General features: G+C 33.4%; 1 protein-coding gene across 1 annotated transcript; it reads left to right on the top strand.

Moving 5' to 3' along the window:
• Positions 1-5,491: 5,491 nt before the first annotated feature.
• On the top strand, positions 5,492-17,479 carry LOC18108411 (dynamin-2A). Its single transcript, XM_006371320.3, has 22 exons — positions 5,492-5,930; positions 6,753-6,803; positions 6,888-7,005; positions 7,523-7,615; positions 7,848-7,909; positions 8,130-8,247; positions 8,844-9,177; positions 9,645-9,792; positions 10,285-10,386; positions 10,495-10,614; positions 11,064-11,147; positions 11,275-11,402; positions 11,767-11,851; positions 11,968-12,091; positions 12,544-12,620; positions 13,077-13,133; positions 14,212-14,356; positions 14,452-14,612; positions 14,947-15,060; positions 15,137-15,204; positions 15,432-15,604; positions 16,834-17,479. The coding sequence occupies exons 1-22, from the start codon at positions 5,784-5,786 to the stop codon at positions 17,085-17,087; spliced, it is 2,763 nt and encodes a 920-aa protein (XP_006371382.3). The 5' UTR covers positions 5,492-5,783; the 3' UTR covers positions 17,088-17,479.
• The last annotated feature ends 729 nt before the right edge of the window (positions 17,480-18,208 follow it).

Genomic DNA, 18,208 nt, shown 5'->3' with positions numbered 1-18,208 from the left:
GCTCCAAATTCAAAGTTCGCTGCATCATTAGAAAATGAGAAAAAAAATACTAAAAATTTAGATAGAAATACTAGATTGGCTGTTTTTTTTAAAAAAATATATTTTTATATAAAAAAATAAAAAATCCTAGCATGCTAGATTAAATGTATGTTTTTTTTTTACGTTTCAAAAATGTTTTTGAAGAAAATTAATTTTATATATATATTTTTTATTTTAAATTAATATGTTTTTTAGTGTTTTTAGATTATTTTACTGTGCTGATATCAAAATAATATTTAAAAATAAAAAAATATATATTATTTTAATATATTTTTAATTATAAAACATTATAAAAAATAACTATTATTACATTTTTAAATATTCTAAAAAGAAAAAGAAAAATAAAAAGGAAGGTACTCCAACAATATAAAGTCGAAATTGATACTATCCCCAAATCTTTAGAAAGGGCAGACACCCATTCCACTTTTAATGATGAGAGACGGGCATTGTGCTCGGAGAATGAAAGTCAGTATCAAGAAGCTCGCCAGAAAAGGACCCACAGCTCATCATGTTCAATTACAGTGGAAGATTAGCCTACCCATTTGGAAATTGGAGTTCTTGATTTTCCAAAATTATGTTATGAATCTTGATATTCATTCATAGAATCCGGACGGACGTTGCTTAAATGGCCCCCACGGACGGTGAGGAAAATAAATAAATAAATAAATAAACATGAAAGTTCTCTCGTTTGTTAAAATCCTAATGATGGTGACGGATTTATTCGGTCCAATTCCATGCAGTAAATTGTAATATATATATATATATATATATATATATATATAAGTGGTTGATAAACTTTTGAAACTAATGTTTTTTTTGTATGAAAATATTTTTTAATATTTTTATTGAGTTTTAACATTTTTTTTATTAAAATATTTTTTTATTTTAAATTACTTACTTTAGTGTTTTTGAATCGTTTTAATAAATTGATATAAAAAATAAATTTACAAGATTAAAATTATTATTTTAATATATTTTTAAATAAAAATACTTTAAAAAATAATAATTATAGCAATTTAACTACGCTCACCATGACACCTCCGCCAGACGTTAATTCCAATCACAACACAATACAACCTGTCAAATCATAAAGTTTATATTGATTCATTTAATAAGATATTTTAAATTTATTTTTCATTTAATAACATTTAAAAACGTCTTCCAGCTTGGTTTTTGATGACAAGATCAAACGGTAAAAAGTATTTTATTTTTGAATAAAATGTTTATAACAGCAATAAAATAAATTGTTTTCTATATTAAATATACGAAGTATAAATTGTTTTAACTTTATTATAGGGTTGTAAGAAAGAAAAAAAAGTACTAGAACAAAGTGATAGGGTATTTTTATCAGTATTAAAAATAAATTTGTTTTAACTTTAAAATAAATTTGTTTTTACGTTTTAAAAATATTTTTAAAATTTTTAATTTTTTTTACTTTAAATTAATTTATTTATGATTTTGGTGAATACTGAATGTTACGAGCATGTTTGCTCTTGCGTTTTAAAAGTGTTTTTGATATTTTTTAATTTTTTTAAATTAATTTTTTTATAATTTTAGATTGTTTTGATGTGCTGATATTAAAAAAAATTAAAAATTAAAAAATATATATTATTTAATATATTTTTAAATAAAAAATACTTTAAAAAACAACTATTACCCGTATTAAACTTATCCTTTTTCTCATAATAAAAGAGTAATGATGTCTAATGAATTCTTCTTTTCTCGATGCCTTTTGATTTATCTCTTTTTCTTTTTGTTTTTACCTTTGAGCGTGCTTGGCTGAGTGACCTCTTGTTAAACACCGAAGGCCACTAGCTACAAGGAAAACGGTTAATGATGCCAAGATCCGCTTTAAATAGTAAAAAAGGCTGATAATTTTGTCTTCAAACAAAGATGTCATCATCCACCAATAACATACTCTGATAGCTCTTAAAAGTCAAACCTTTTTTTTTGAAAAAAAAAAAGGATTCTTTAATTTTATACTTAATGGAGAAGAAAATGATGTTTTATTTCTTTTCTTCCTTTTGCGAGAGAAATTTATATCTTTGGTACGTGGATTGACTAATAGCCAATTACTAATGCAATACCAGTGGCTGAAACATTACCTAGCATAAATTACAAATAAGTACATTTTTTTGGTGATTATCTTCAATTTAGTCCCTAAACTTTAAAAGTAAATGAAATCTCTCTGGTGTTAACAAAAAAACTACAAGTGCTCAGTTTTGCACTATGGGATTGGACTGTGTTAACGGTAGATTGTAATAGATTTTATTGTTTTGGCACTACAGGTGCACATGTACTACTTATCTGTGATCTTATCTTCATTACCACTCGGCGTAGTTCTTTATAATCTGCAGTGAGTCGTTCATATTTTTCATTAAGATGGGTTGTCTGATCATGTACTCGCTGGTCTAACATTGCCGCAAACTCTAAAGTTTGAATGCTCGGAACCAATTGTGAGCATCCAAGGGTCGAAATACTACGAGCCGTCCACAAGTTCTCGGTTGTAGGGTTAGAGAGTCCGCACACTCAATTTCTATCGGGGCCACCGGATGATCCTTCCTCCAACCACAAATATAGATGAGTCGAAGGATCGTATCCGCATCTCTTCTTCAAGTGACTGTTATATGTATTCTGGAAAGAAAAAATAAATTCATCAAATTGAAAGAAATTATAACTTAATAAAAAAATGGTTTAAAACCAACATATCACAAATTGCTAAGCTCGGTTATCCATGAATTATTGCATCATTTTTTAGCGGTCATCACTCTGCACATACGTTTCAATAAAAATCTTTAGTGGGCTTGGCTCGCGTCTAAGAACCATAGTCTACAAAATAAAAATGTTGTCAGTTAATAAAACATGACAAATAAAAAAAATGGATGTAATAAAAAAAATCTTACCATCCACTTTGCATGCAAAATGAATGGAATGGAGCAGATAGTGTGCGTGATAATGGAACCGTGAACACGCTGGTGCTAGTTCTCCGCACTAGACTGTGACCGTTACGTGAAGCGTGTGAACATCATGTGTTGAATGTATTCTTCCCATCCAGTCTGCGAGATTTATGGCGGTTTAAAATCCTTCCACACCATCATATCACTCCAAACTGGAAGCTTGCTTTCTCTTGCATATTTTTTTTGCTTTCTTTTATGTCTCGTACCAAAAGTCATGCAACCTCTATATTACCAATAAATTATCTGTTAGTAAATGAAAAATAAAATTTTAATATTTAAAATAAAAAAAATTAGAAATATTCTGGAGTTGGTGACAACAAATAATGATGTCATATGAAAGATTTTCCTTATGATGTTTTGTGGATCTGCTAGGGTGTGGTATCACAGCCTTAGTCCTGACTTTATCCTAAGTTTTCACAATTTCTATGAGAAACTTTTCTCTCAATTCAGTATTAGTACCCTAGCTAAAAATAGAACAACTGAACTCTTTTCTATTACACAATGAGAGGAAAAAAAAATACCAAGTCATATCTTCAAAGATTCGACGAGAAAATGTTAAGCGTGAAAAATCTACTCAAACCTATCATCATTAAAACCTTAATCAGTGGAGTCTAAAACAACTCGTTATGAAAATGCATATACACTCTTTATGATGAAACACTTTTCAACTTGAAATAATTGATGAAGAACTATGTTTAAGTAGAGGAAGCTAGTGTGACTAGGTAGGGTCACAACCATGTCCAAAGCAAAATCTCCATAGCATTACTAGTTTCCTACCAGAGCATAAAAAAAAACATCGAGGGGCATATTCATGATCGTTTGACATTCCCTGAACTCCTTACCACACCTCTGACCACCACATGAGTTGAGGTTTTGGCCTTCATAAAGGAAAAAAACTTCGTGCAATACCCGCCTCCAATGACAAGTGATTCAAATACAAGGAACCCAATAAGTTTCGTCTCTTTTACCATGATTATGGACATGACATCGAAGAGTGCCATGTACTAAAAAAAGATAGAAAGATTGATCTCCAAAAGATACCTTTAATAATTTATGAAGAAAGAGATATAACCTGAATAAACAAGAAAAAAATCATCATGATGCATTGCATGAGATAAGATAAAAATTTGAAATTGTATCTTCATTGTCTTTTGATTTTTTTCAAATAAAAAAAAATAGTAGTGCTTCTTTATGATCCAACAAAATATCTTCATGAAAATCTTAATGTCCTCATGAAATCTCCATGGAAATGTCTCCATATCTCCATTTAAGATCTCCAAGTCTTCACGATCACTTATCTTAAAAACAATGATTAGGGATCCTTCTCTAAGTCTCAATGACCACTTACCATAGAAATGAAAAAGATCAGGATCCTTCTTGACTGCTCATGAATTCATAAACATATACCCAATCCAACCCGCTTTTTATTACTAGACTATTTCTTTTACAAAAGAAAAAAAATTTAATTATTCTCTTTCTTGCATAAACTTGGCAAAGAATTACAAGAAAAAATCTCATATAGGAAAAATTAACAAAAGCCACAGGTGCTCTTGTGCATGCCTAGTTACATTGACATTATCATAAAATCCTATCTAAAAAAGGTATCAAATATTTTTTTTTCCATATTATTTGTTAAAGTCTTTCAAACATATATATTTAAAATACTTGAGTAAATTTTATGGTTTTTAAATTGGTTTCTTCAGTTTTTCCTCTCGATTCAATGTTTTCAATTTTTTTTTGTTAATCTGATTGATTGATTTTTTTGAACATCTCTAATAAATTACATTAACTAAGTTATAATTAACCTATATGATTGCCAAATCTACAAGAAATAAATAAAAGAAACAACACCTCTTATTTGAGCTTGTCTTCAAATATGTGAGTAAATATCATGTGCTAGCACCTAAATTTTAATTTGACATAAAAGAAAAAAACAATGAGGATGAAAACATGTTTAATTAAAGAGAAAAATATAAAAATATAAAAATAAATCTCTAATATAATTCTAGAATGAATTAATGTATTTTTAAAAATAAAAATCACATAAAAAATATATTTTGAAAGACAATTTTTGTTTTTATTATTTCAGTCTTTTCTATTTCAGCATAATAACTAAGCCTACCTAAATTAATTGTAACTATAAAGGCATGATTTGTTTTTGCATTTGAAATTGTATTTAGATGTGTTTTGTTGGAAAAAACATAAATTAATATTTTTAAATAATTTTAATGTGTTAATATTAAAAATAAAAAAATTATTTTTTTTCTTAACACAATTCGAGGACTTTTTTAAAACTAAACAACATCACGAAATCATACAGTAAAAAAGAATATTAAAATCGAACAGAATTTATTTCGCTAGTAACTGTCTGTCGTCGGCACTTAAAAAAAAAACAGCATTAGCTGGCCGAAATATCTTTCTAACTTTTAAAAAAGAAAGGAGGAGTTTAAGTTTAAATTTTAAAGCACACGCAAGTCAGAGAAAGAGAAACATTTGAAAAAACAACACATTTCAAAACGCAAAGAAATAGTCGTCGTCGTCGTCTAATATCTTTGAGAGAAATTGGGAGAGGAGAGAGAAAACACGCAAAAAAAAAAAAAAATTAGAAGAAAAAAAGACTCCTTCGTCTTACGAGTACATTTCTTAGCCTTTTCAAATCGTTGAATATTGAAAAATCTGACCTCTCTTAAAAAAACCAATCAGATCTCATCGGTTATCGATCAGCTCTCGATCGCTTCGATTAGACGAGCTTGTTAATTTAGATCTTCGATTCTTGGACTTGATAAAATGGAAGCGATCGAAGAGTTGTCTCAGTTATCGGAGTCGATGAAGCAAGCAACGGCGTTGCTTGCTGATGAGGATGTTGATGAAAATCCGAGTTCAAGTTCAAGACGGAGTTCAACTTTTCTTAACGTTGTTGCTCTTGGCAGTGTAGTAAGTGACTTGCTTTACTTGAATTTGTTTCTTTTTAGTTAAGAAAATGAGTTTGTGGTTAATTTTTAGTTTTAGATTTAGGTTTTTTTGGTATTTGGTTACGAGTGATTGGGATTTTTGATAACTGTTATTGTAGTTGTTAAGTAGAATTTTTTTTTTGTTGTTGTTAACGAGAATCTTATGGTGGAATATATTGCTTTGGGAAATGGATTCTTTGGAATTGAAGGATGTTTGTTCTGTCTACGTTTTGTTTTTGTAAACGATCTGAGATTTCTTCTTTTACGAGTGTTATCTTCCACCATAGAAGGAAGGGATATTGTATATTCGGATAGATTGAACTCCAAAAGGAAATGAAGGTGAATTCATCAGCTGACGAAGCATTGCCTTAGCATGAAGAAAATGAAATGAATTAGGTTTTTGAATGTGTTGATTAGTAGTATGGATGTCATTTTGAAGGTGTTACTGTCGTGTGAGTGTGTGTGTGTGTGTGTGTGTGTGTCTGTGTCTGAGCTATATTTGTTAAATATAACTGGATGATACGGATGTTCTTTATTTTGTCATTTCTCACATTGGAGGTGCTCATGTTAGCTAGATGCTTTACCGACTATTTGTTTTGGATGTAATTCGTGGTTATGAGCTATGAGGAACTGTTGAACATGAGATTCTATAGCTTACTAAAATTCTAGTTTATCTGCTGTTACAGCTGCCATGTTTTTTGCTGTGTTTATCTCACCCGTTTTTTTCCTTCGTGAAAATTCTCTTTCTAATTTTTTTGGGTAATGTGATCCTTGTCTGATTTCCCCCTTCTGTGTTTTTGGTCAGGGTGCAGGTAAATCTGCAGTTTTGAACAGTGTAATTGGGCATCCTGTTCTGGTAATTTAGTCTACATGAGGCTTAGTTTTTTTCCTCTCTCCTGAATGTAGGTTGATTCCTGGAAATTCTCTTTCTTTTGTACAGCCAACTGGTGAAAGTGCCACTCGGGCCCCTATAAGCATTGACTTGCAGAAAGATGGTTCTTTGAGCAGCAAATCCATTGTTTTGCAGATTGACAATAAATCTCAACAAGTTTCTGCAAGTTAGTGATTGCAATTGAATGGCTAAAATTGCACTATTCGTTCCTTCATTTATATTTATATTTTGTTCTCTTTGCCAGTTGCTTATGATTATATGGTTAAGGATTAACTCCAAAACAGCCTCTTAGGAATCTCATGTTATCATCTAATGATTTTTGAAAATGCCACCAACTTCTGCAGAGCTGGCAGCTTTAGGATTCCCATCATAACTTACAACCCCCAGCTGCTAAGTGCTAACATGGTTAGATGACAATATTGACCACTGGTTTGAATTTTCATCTTTGTTTGAGGCTGTAAGATATGCAATGGCCACTGGTGAGGCTAAAAGCAATATGTAGTTAACTCATAAGATATACGAAATTTACATATAGGAGTTAGTGGTGAAAACAGAAATATGTGTAGGACTTGACTGAGGTGGAAAATTGCTTTTCCACTATATGGTGAAATGTCAATAAACATGTAATAACTGGACTCCTTTCAGATTTATAAAATGTCAATATGATTTTTGTTATTTTGCAGGTGCTTTGCGGCGTTCTTTGCAGGATAGGCTAAGTAAGGGTGTCACTGACAATATTCGGGATGAGATATACCTGAAACTGCGCACAAGCACAGGTTCGTTCATTATAAATACTGTTTATTCTTGTTTAATTTATGCATAAAGATTTTAAGATTTGGGATTAACTGTTGTTTTGTGGAAGACTATTGTCATAGAGTCCCATGATGGGATGGGAGATTCTAAGATTCAGTTAACTAATTAAGATTCATTTAATCCTATGCCCTTGTGCCTCTTGGCCAAACAGATACTGTTGTTACCATACTTACTGTTTAACATGTTTTTTCTCAGCACCTTCCTTGAAATTGATTGACTTACCTGGCTTGGGTCAACGGATTGTGGATGAGTCTATGGTAAGTGTTAATTAAAGGTTCTAGACCTGTATTACATTTATGGATTGACATCAACCAGCATTATTGTCATGGTGATCAACATTACTTTGCATGTAATCTGTGAAAAAAAGGAGGCTTTTGGCTCTGTTTCCATTATTTTTTTATTTTTTGTGCATGTAATTAGTTCAGTGTGGTGCTCAAAATGTTATGGTAATAACTTTTCAATATGGCCATTGCTTAGGTTGGTGACTATGCAGAGCACAGTGATGCCATTTTGCTAGTTATTGTACCTGCAGCCCAGGCACCTGAAATTGCTTCATATCGAGCCCTCAGGATTGCCAAGGAGTACGATGGAGAAGGTAAATGGCTGTTAAAGTTAATTGTGCTGATATCTGTGATAGTTTTAATACAGGCCAATTTTGTTACATGGGTGATTTCAGACGCTCATATTTTTTAGCACATACTTTCTACTCTTGTGTCTCCATCATCTCTCTTTCTGCTAGTTGTTTTATAATTTTTTTACTTTTACGTGTTCAAAAGCCCTTTTCTTATGTTGGATTTATTACTTGTCAAAAAATTTCATAGAAATGTTGCAAGAGTAAATATTAAGGTGTAAATGATAACAGTGTTTAGTAGATCCAGGATGCCTAAGGGTGCAAATAAAGGTGTTGGTGGGACTCACAATTAGAAAGATAAGTGATGTATATTAGTGGGGCCTATACTTAAAAACTGTAAGTAAATATATGTAAGGACTTGTGCATAAAAAGTGATGAGGAAAATTGGTTTTAGTGGATCCCGCTTTATTACTTTTTGTGAGGGTAAAACCTGGTAATTTCCTTCCTGTTTCTGTTCCAAACTAGTTGAAAGGGGTAAAATGTTACTAGGATCTCTTCTCACCCCCTACCAAACACATCTTTAATATGATTAAATAGGTTTCCTCTTCCGTCAATGACAGGTACTAGAACTGTTGGTGTAATTAGTAAAATAGATCAAGCTGCTACGGACCAGAAAGCTCTCGCGGCTGTTCAGGCTCTCCTTCTAAATCAAGGGCCACCAAAAACCACTGATATCCCATGGATTGCTTTAATTGGTCAATCAGTTTCAATTGCTTCTGCGCAGTCTGGGTCTGAAAGCTCTCTGGAAACTGCATGGAAAGCAGAGAGTGAAAGTCTCAAAACGATACTGACTGGAGCCCCGCAGAGCAAGCTAGGCAGAATTGCTTTACTAGATGCTCTGGCACAGCAAATTCGTAAGCGCATGAAAGTTCGGCTTCCAAATGTTCTCTCTGGGTAATTGTTTTATACTTCGTTTGTGGCCTTTTTCTCTTTCTTTAAGAAATTTCAATTTTTTACCATACCTTTATTAGTTAATTTGCTCTATTGTCAGTGTGCCTTGTATTGCCTCTCAATGTAATATTCTATTATATGTACTCGTCTTGTTGTCAGCATGCTGCCAAGAAATTTCTCGACATGGATTTTGTTGTTATTATTGCTGTTCTCCCTTGGTACATAATTTGTACTTTGGAGATAATTGGTGCACTTTTTTTATTCTTGATTATGATCATGACACTTGGACTGTAAACTGTAAAAAGACAAATGAAAGTGTTTTGTTAAGGTAACTTCATTATAGACAAGGATGGGACAAATTTAATCAATAGTCTTAACCTTCTTTCTTTGTCCAGTATATAAATTTATGCTTACTTTGTAGGTTTTTTTTTGGCTATTTCCTTATACATTTGTCCTTTGTATCCATGCAGTTTGCAAGGGAAGTCACAAACAGTTCAGGATGAACTAATGAGGCTTGGGGAACAGATGGTTCAAAGTGCTGAGGGCACAAGAGCCATAGCTTTGGAGCTTTGTCGTGAATTTGAGGATAAATTTCTCCAACACATTATGACGGGTGAGGTGAGTGTTTTGATATCTTATGCTTTCCTGTGTTCTTTGTTCCATAGCATGTATCCTGTAGGATGATCCGTTATGTATTGATGTTATGCTCATAGAGAATGTAGTGCTCCACGGACCTTTGTCCTATGTAGTTTTCTATGGATCTTTGTATTCTATGCTTATTATTCTTTTTTTCCACTCAATTTTTTTTTTCATGTCACTCAAATGGTGCAGTTTTTTGTTCTTTTGTTTCTTTTTTGTGTTGGATAAAATGGTAGATATTTTTAAAATTATCTCTGATATCCCCAGTCTGTTTCTCCAAGTGGGACTTGCCATAGCTTGTAAAAATCTTACCATTAGCTATTTGCTTCTGTTCTATGAATAGTCAATCTAAAATCTGCTAAGTGATGCACTTGTTGATTTCTTATGGTTAAGAGACACTAATTGAGAAATGGTTTCTGTGAAGTTTCGTGATCCAAAATATTAGCTGTTACTTAAAATATTTTGCTGCAGGGTTCTGGTTGGAAAATTGTTGCAAGTTTTGAAGGGAATTTTCCAAATAGGATCAAGCAACTTCCTTTGGATAGACATTTTGATATCAATAATGTTAAGAGGGTAATTGTGCCACTTTTATTCACTTTCTTTTTTCAGTACATGCTGTATTGCTTTTAGGAATTGTCGTGTGCTATCGCATAATCTTTTCTTCTATATGTGCTCTATCAGATTGTCTTAGAAGCAGATGGATATCAACCATATCTTATATCACCTGAAAAGGGTTTAAGATCCTTAATAAAAGGTGTGCTGGAGCTTGCAAAAGAACCATCACGTCTCTGTGTTGATGAGGTAAATTACATTTTGTTCTACCATTTTTTGTAATATGATACTTCATTCTTTGAAGTTCATACTTTTGAACGTTTCTACTCCTCTTCTCTCCATATTTGATGTTTATTGTGGTTGTGAACATCAAATGAATATCTGACTTCTGATCTATTCATGTTCCTTGATACTTTGTTTAATGGTGTACTGGGTTCTGATGCCATGAAGCAGTCATAAGATGTTATTTTTTGTGTTTTATAAAGGCTCTGTGTTTATCTTCTACTCGTTTCTCATTTTAACACATCAAAAAATGTTGTTTATGTTTTTTTTTGGAAAGTAACTTCTGAATTTCCATTCAGATGAAACTGATTTGAGGTAGACCTTGTTTATTCTGTTATAATTTTTTTTGAAGATCTATGATCAATAACTGGTCCTGTTGCATGCTATTCATGGAGTTCCTTCCTGACTAATAACAGGTACATCGTGTCCTGGTGGATATAGTTTCTGCTTCTGCAAATGCTACACCTGGTCTGGGAAGATACCCTCCTTTCAAGAGAGAGGTACAGTGCTCTATAATTACATGTTCCATGATTGATGTTGCATGTTGTGAATCTGCATGGGTGCCTATCATGGTTAAAATCTTATTCTTTTTGTAAAGTTGATTTTTTTTGTGGTTACTGCTGTAAGGTTGTAGCCATTGCAAGTGCTGCGTTAGATGGGTTTAAGAATGAATCAAAAAAGATGGTTGTCGCATTGGTTGATATGGAGCGAGTATTTGTGCCGCCACAACATTTCATCCGTTTGGTGCAAAGGAGGTACTGAGAACATGTCTGGGTTGTATAGATTTGAGTAGCTATCAAGGTCTGCTTTTAATATGTTGGGTGTAGTGGCTCAATTACAAGGAAACCTGTGCAATTTTATTGTTATGTGATGGCATGCTTATCTATCTCTGTTTCAGTTACTTGAAAAAGTGCAAAAATAATAAAGCTGTTAAGTGTAGTGTTGCAGACCTCTACATTAACATGGTTGTCTGTATTTTGTGTTTGTGTGCCTGAGCATGCCAAATGTTTTAGTGCATATGCAAGGATCTTCTGTTGTATTGTATCCTACACATGTTAGTGCATATCTGAAACTTAACCTCCAGCTTAATTGTTATCCTTTCATTTTCATCTACTATAGGATGGAAAGACAGCGCCGAGAGGAGGAGCTTAAGAACCGGTCCTCAAAGAAAGGAAATGATGCTGAGCAGGCTATATTAAACAGGGTATAGTGTTCATTTTGATGTTTATTGGAATAGGAGTCGTAACCAAAATGTGTCATTTCTGTTATGTTTTGTTGATGCTCTACCCTTGCTTCTTTTGTTTTATACTTTGTCCTTAGGCGACTAGTCCTCAAACAGGTGGAAGTTTGAAATCAATGAGAGAGAAATCCAATCAGGCTGATAAGGAAGTGCAGGAGGCTTCTAGCTTAAAAACTGCTGGTCCTGAAGGAGAACTAACAGCAGGTTTCATGGGTTACTGTATTTCTTTAAAGAATTTTAGTCTTACCATGTGTCCTGCTGCCTTTTGAGTTTTATGACGATATTTTCTGAAATTTATTGCCCTTGTTGCCTTCAAGAATTGGACATATCTTTTGGGCTATGGACATCTAAATTGCTTCAATTCTTTCATGTCATTATAGAATTTTAACAGCTACCATAGTTCTGAAGATATAAAGAAATGGGTGCCTAATTTAAGTATGGAACTAGTTTAGAATTTGATCTTGATGTTGACAAGCCTTTCATTACATATTTAGTATTTAGTTTCAAATATATTAAATTATGTTCTCAAAAACATGCTTGGAAATAATTTCTTTTTTTGATAATTGAGAATTTTTGCATTTGCTAACACTGCAATCTCAACTATTTATTGATAGGAAAGTTTGAAGTTTAGTGAACTGTTTGCATGTTATTTGCAGGATTTTTATCAAAGAAAAGTGCAAAGACTAATGGATGGAGCAAGCGATGGTTTGTTTTGAACGAGAAGACTGGGAAGGTTTGTAAAATGTTATCAGATAAATATTATGGCACATTCTTCTTCCATGTTACTAAATTAGTATATTGTGCCCTCTTTTTTTTTTTTTTTTTTTTAATTCTGTTTAATGGTTAAAATGAAGACTGGTATTTATGTCCTGTACTTGTGCTGGTTGGGAAAACTTAATTTTGAACATTCATTAGATAGTGTCACCTTGGTTTTTCTTGCTGCAAATACTTGTTAGAGGATGGTATTAAAGCATGTTTATTGTGCACATCTCTGTGGTCTGATGGTTTGGAAGTGACTTGTATTCTCATCCTGTTGTTTCTATGTATCCATTTTAGAAAAATAAGATTTGAGAGTATGCAGTGCGGAAGCAATTAATTGAATTGCTATAATTGTTAGTATTTAATCGCACATGACTCTTATATAGATGATGGGTAGGACGAAACTCACCTATATCTTATTTTTTAACAGCTTGGTTACACAAAAACACAAGAGGAGAGACATTTTCGTGGTGTCATCACTTTGGAGGTATGGTCAATAATCACTCTTTTAATTTGGGATCACTACTGATTGCATGGTTCTGGATTTCCTGGCTTCTTTTTCTGCATTTTTCTTTTTTAATTTCTACTACCTTGGGACTGCTATTGATAACACGTAGAGTGCTATGAAGGATAGCTTTTCTGGTATTTGTGCAGTCAGTTCGCCGGGGGGAGGTGTTCAGCAGTGTAAATTACTGATGAAGCATTGGTCTATTGTGTGGGAGGTTTCTAGAAACAAAGATTATTTAGGAATTGGACATATAAGAGTAGTGCATGAAGTGAGAAATCATATGTTAGTAGTTGTGCTTTTATTCATCTGTCTATTTCCTACCTGAAGTCCACCCATATATCAAATGTAAGGTATGAAAGAATATAAAATTGATGTTATGATCCCAATGTGAATTCAGGTGTGTGTTGTTGAGATGGAGAAGACTGCATCTTAAGATCATTTTCCTTTAGTGAAAAAAAAAGAAGATTTATATTGTCTCCAGAAATAGCATTGGTCTATCCCCAGAGCTTATGCTCCCATAAATTGAAAAGAGAACGCAGTACTTCTTCAGGCACAGTAGTATTGTGGTTGTGTTGAATTGGTGGTATAGCCATTTTGAAGACCTGCTTCTTGCTTTTTTTGGGCCTAGAATATAATTTATGCTTTGGAAGGTAGGAGGCCAGTACGCGGTGAAATTGTAGTTTGAAGAATGCTATACTCGAATCGTTTTACAAAGTATTGATAGACCTGGTACCAAACCTGCTCTATCAAAATCTTGGTGGAGGGATGGACCAAGTCTGATGTGCACCCATTTTGTTGGCCTGTTCTTTCTTCTGGTATCTGTGTCATCTCGTTTGCCTTTTAAGCAAGTAAAGGTTATGCCATTACCTGTTTTTATTTATTAGTTAAGAAAGCGATGTGTGTCCTCCCAAACAGGTTATGTTTCTACATGCACTATACTTGATAAATGCTGTCAGACAATACATGCATTTTGCAGGGTAAAGACTGGATAAATTATGATCATTTAAATGGCTGTGCATGCAAATGATTTGTTCCATCTGATCTATTTATTTTGCAGGAATGCAACATTGAAGAGGTTCCAGATGAGGAAGAACCTCCTTCAAAGAGTTCAAAGGATAAGAAAGTCAATGGACCAGATACTAAAGCTCCCAGTCTTGTATTTAAGATGACCAGCAAGGTTCCATACAAAACCGTTTTGAAAGGTATGCATCTTATATATACTTATCTGGTGGATTTTCTTACTTTGTATTTCTTTTTGAAGTTACCATTACACTTTTAACCATATTTTATCTTGCAGCTCACAGTGCTGTTATTTTGAAGGCTGAGAGCATGGCTGACAAAGTTGAGTGGATAAACAAGATATTAAAAATTGCTCAACCTTCTAAAGGAGGGAAAATGAGGGGTGTATCTCCTGAAGGTGGTCCTGCAATGCGGCATAGTCTTTCTGATGGCTCTTTGGTATGATTACAGGCTGTGCATTTTGCTCTACCATTTTTTAGGGAATTAGTGGTGGTGTGATGTGGCATTCAAAGCAGTTACTAACTTTTTAGAGTTCATTATTTTGCATATTTAACAGAGTCTCCCTTGGATTAACTCTCTTGCTACCTCCAATGTTTTCTTTGCAATGTTAGGGGTTGTTTTAGTTATTTATTGTGTATCTGGAAATCTTCTCACTGAAATTTCAGCTAGCAGTTTTGGTCCCATATGCATGTGCATAAAGGTTAAACGTACAAAACTTGGACATTGCTGAGTTAGACTTCAAAATTCCTAAAAAACATCCTTTTGTGTGCAGGATACGATGGCTCGAAGACCTGCCGATCCGGAAGAAGAACTTCGATGGATGTCCCAAGAAGTGCGCGGATATGTAGAGGCAGTTTTGAATAGCTTAGCTGCTAATGTTCCCAAAGTAAGCTGGTCATCATTCTATTATATTTTTTCCTTTTGTGAGAGGCTTTTAATAACATTTGTAATTGACCAATCAGGCAGTTGTTCTTTGCCAAGTTGAGAAAGCAAAGGAAGATATGCTAAATCAGTTGTATAGCTCTATCAGGTTGGGTGCATTATCCTTGTCTGCATTTGGTGCCTTTTGCTCATTGCTTTACTAGGATGCTCATGCAACATGGCTATTTGTTAGATCACTACATTTGATTATTTTAGTATCTTGTCATGGTTCACATGGATGCCTGTTCTGCAGGAATCTGCCTATGGTTGAAACATAAATTTCTGAAACTATTTTAAGGGAACTTTAACATCAATTTTATATTTGACTATGGTCAGCGCTCAAAGCACAGCAAGGATTGAAGAGCTTCTTCAAGAGGACCAGAATGTAAAGCGCAGGAGGGAGCGGTACCAGAAACAGTCCTCTCTCCTTTCAAAGCTAACACGCCAACTCAGCATCCACGACAACCGAGCTGCTGCTGCTTCTAGCTGGTCTAGTGGTGATGGAGCAGGTTTGTAGTCGAAAATTGTTGTTCAGATAGAAAGGGTTATAGGCACATGGACATTGAAATGTTGAACTTACTGGTCAAATTATTCAAACCATTTAATGCTGTCTGCCAACAAATTTTCCCAATTCTTTGTGAGAAAGATGTGGGTTGTGCTATTCAAAAGCTCCAAAGTCTTTCCACACAACAATTATAATAGAAGGGGAGAAAGTTACCTCTAACCTTGACTGTATTATTTGGAGGAAGAAAATAACTAGAAGAAATGCGATGAGAGTGGTTGTCATTTGATGGGTTCGAGACTTTGGATACCCTGAGGAGATTAGATTAGCATATTAGTTGTTTTTCTCTTCATGAACGAGTAGATGAAGCTGCAGTTGTCTTTATATGTTGCAATGTGTTTTCTCTACCTGGAGGGCACCTGACCTGTCAATCTAGCATAAATTTTGATTGCTTATCAATCACTTTTATTCAAAGTACATATTTTTAGGAGATCAGTGTTTTTTTAGCCATACATATGGATCATAGTCAAGGTTTTTTGCTGTTAAAATACAGGGTCCTGATGATGATGCCTGGAGCCTTAAACCCCTTAGCTACCTTGCCTAGTTAAACACTTTGCTGCCCTGATAGCTGCTTGTTTTAGTACCTTTTCATGTCTCCTTTTAGGGACTCACTGTAGCACTCTTACTTGTCCATCCTCATTCACTTTCCTGACCCATGCATGGATGGAGGCATAGTTTTAAATAATAGTCATTATATAATGTAATGGGAGTTATTTAATGGATTCAGAGCACCCATTACCATTATTCAGTGTTATAGTATTGTTATTGGCGATTCCAAACGGGTCAATAACAGCCCACTAACGTTACACTTACAAAATTGATCTTTTGATAGTTTTTGTATTTCAAGTTAATGTTTTTTTTTTGACTTTTTGATAGTTATAATATATTGTTATATGTTTTTACCTTCTAAAAGTGTTAATATTGACTATTTTTAGCAGACCTATGAGAACAACATATATTACAGAAGTTTGCTAAGACTAATGAATTCACAATGATAGCTGTGACTGTTTTTTAACATCCATGAAGTCTGCGATCTGCAACTGTGACAATTGCAATTTAAAACTATGGAAGAAGGGAACATGCATGACGACTTGGAAATTGACACACACGCATAATGGGTATCAATTTGTCATTGTTATTAATGTCCTTGAAATTCTTGGATTACCCTAATTGCAGAGAGCACCACCCCAAGCCCAAGGACAAATGGTTCGGCTGGCGATGACTGGAGATCTGCATTTGATGCAGCTGCCAACGGTCCTTTAGACATTGGAAGCTTATCAAGACCTGCATCAAATGGTCACAGTCGATATTACAGCAATGGTGATGTGAGCACCGGTTCCAACTCCAGCAGCCGTCGCACTCCTAATCGCACTCCTAATCGGTTTCCACCCGCTCCTCCACAGTCTGGTTCTTCAGGTTACAGATATTAAATGGGGTCAGACTGATCCCAATTCACAATTCATACGTCCACTGCATTATTGGAGGGTGAGATTCTGGAAAACCCACTTCAAATTCTATACTCTAGAATCATTAGAAGAGGAGCGTGTTTGTGTACATAAGACTACAGTTCCTCAAAACTGGGTTTCTTACGGCTTGCCCCAGAATCCTTGAAATCCTTCTATTATATTTTTTGCCCCCTAGTAGTAGAGTTATAATTCTTTTTTTTTTCCCTAAATTGCCCCCACATTTTTGCATGCTATAGGTGCAATTTTGCATGTATGGATTCTGATATATAAATACTTTTGTGCCTGAAAACTCTCAGTATAACATTTGTGATATTTCCATCAAGGGGAGCTTTATATTATGATTTCCAGTTGTGATTTGTGACTGCTGACTACTGCCTCTTCGCTTGGTTGTCGAATGCTGCTGTTCAGTTCTGATTTTGCGGGCCTTTACTCTCTGTCTGGTTTTTCTTGTCCTTCCATTTTATGTTTCAATTGACAAGTAACCTTGTAAAATAGTCAAATCAGAACTCAGATTGATCAGTTTTTGCTTACAACAATTGTTTTTCAGGTAATAAAAAACAACCGTAGTCGGATGTCCTTTCAGGATGTGGCCTCGTGTTGGATTTGAGTATTACACTCTGTTTGTGTTTGAAACTGGAAAAAATATTAAATTAATAAATTTTTTTGTTTATTTTTGATGATTTTGATATTAAAAATAAAAATATAAAAAAATTATTTTAATATATATTCAAGTTAAAAATATTTTTAAGCATCAGTATTAAATGCTTTAAATAAAATAATATTTAAAGAATAAATTTCTAGTGTTTGTTTGTTATTTGAAAATATACTAAAATATTTTTAAGTATTACAATATTAAATACTTTAAATAGAATAAAATTGGAAAGTATTTTTGTAGTGAATGTTCTTTATTTGAAAATATATTAAAATATTTTTATTTTTTATTTATTTTTAACATTTAACTTTTGATAATCTTGTTTGAGAATTGAGAGTAATTTGCTAAGGAAGATCCCTCCACTAGTTAAAAATGAAAAAAAACACATTTATTTACATTAATTATGTACTTAAATCTTGATATGATATTTTTA

This window comes from Populus trichocarpa, chromosome 19 (genome assembly GCF_000002775.5).
Source record: "Populus trichocarpa isolate Nisqually-1 chromosome 19, P.trichocarpa_v4.1, whole genome shotgun sequence".
NCBI lineage: Eukaryota > Viridiplantae > Streptophyta > Magnoliopsida > Malpighiales > Salicaceae > Populus > Populus trichocarpa.
This window is presented reverse-complemented; position numbering and strand designations above follow the sequence as displayed.

Coding starts and splice junctions, on each gene's coding strand:
- LOC18108411 (XM_006371320.3), top strand. CDS start 5,784: ATGGAAGCGATCGAAGAGTTGTCTCAGTTATCGGAGTCGATGAAGCAA. Junction 14,357..14,451: donor ATACAAAACCGTTTTGAAAG/GTATGCATCTTA, acceptor TTTATCTTGCAG/CTCACAGTGCTGTTATTTTG. Junction 14,613..14,946: donor GTCTTTCTGATGGCTCTTTG/GTATGATTACAG, acceptor TTTTGTGTGCAG/GATACGATGGCTCGAAGACC.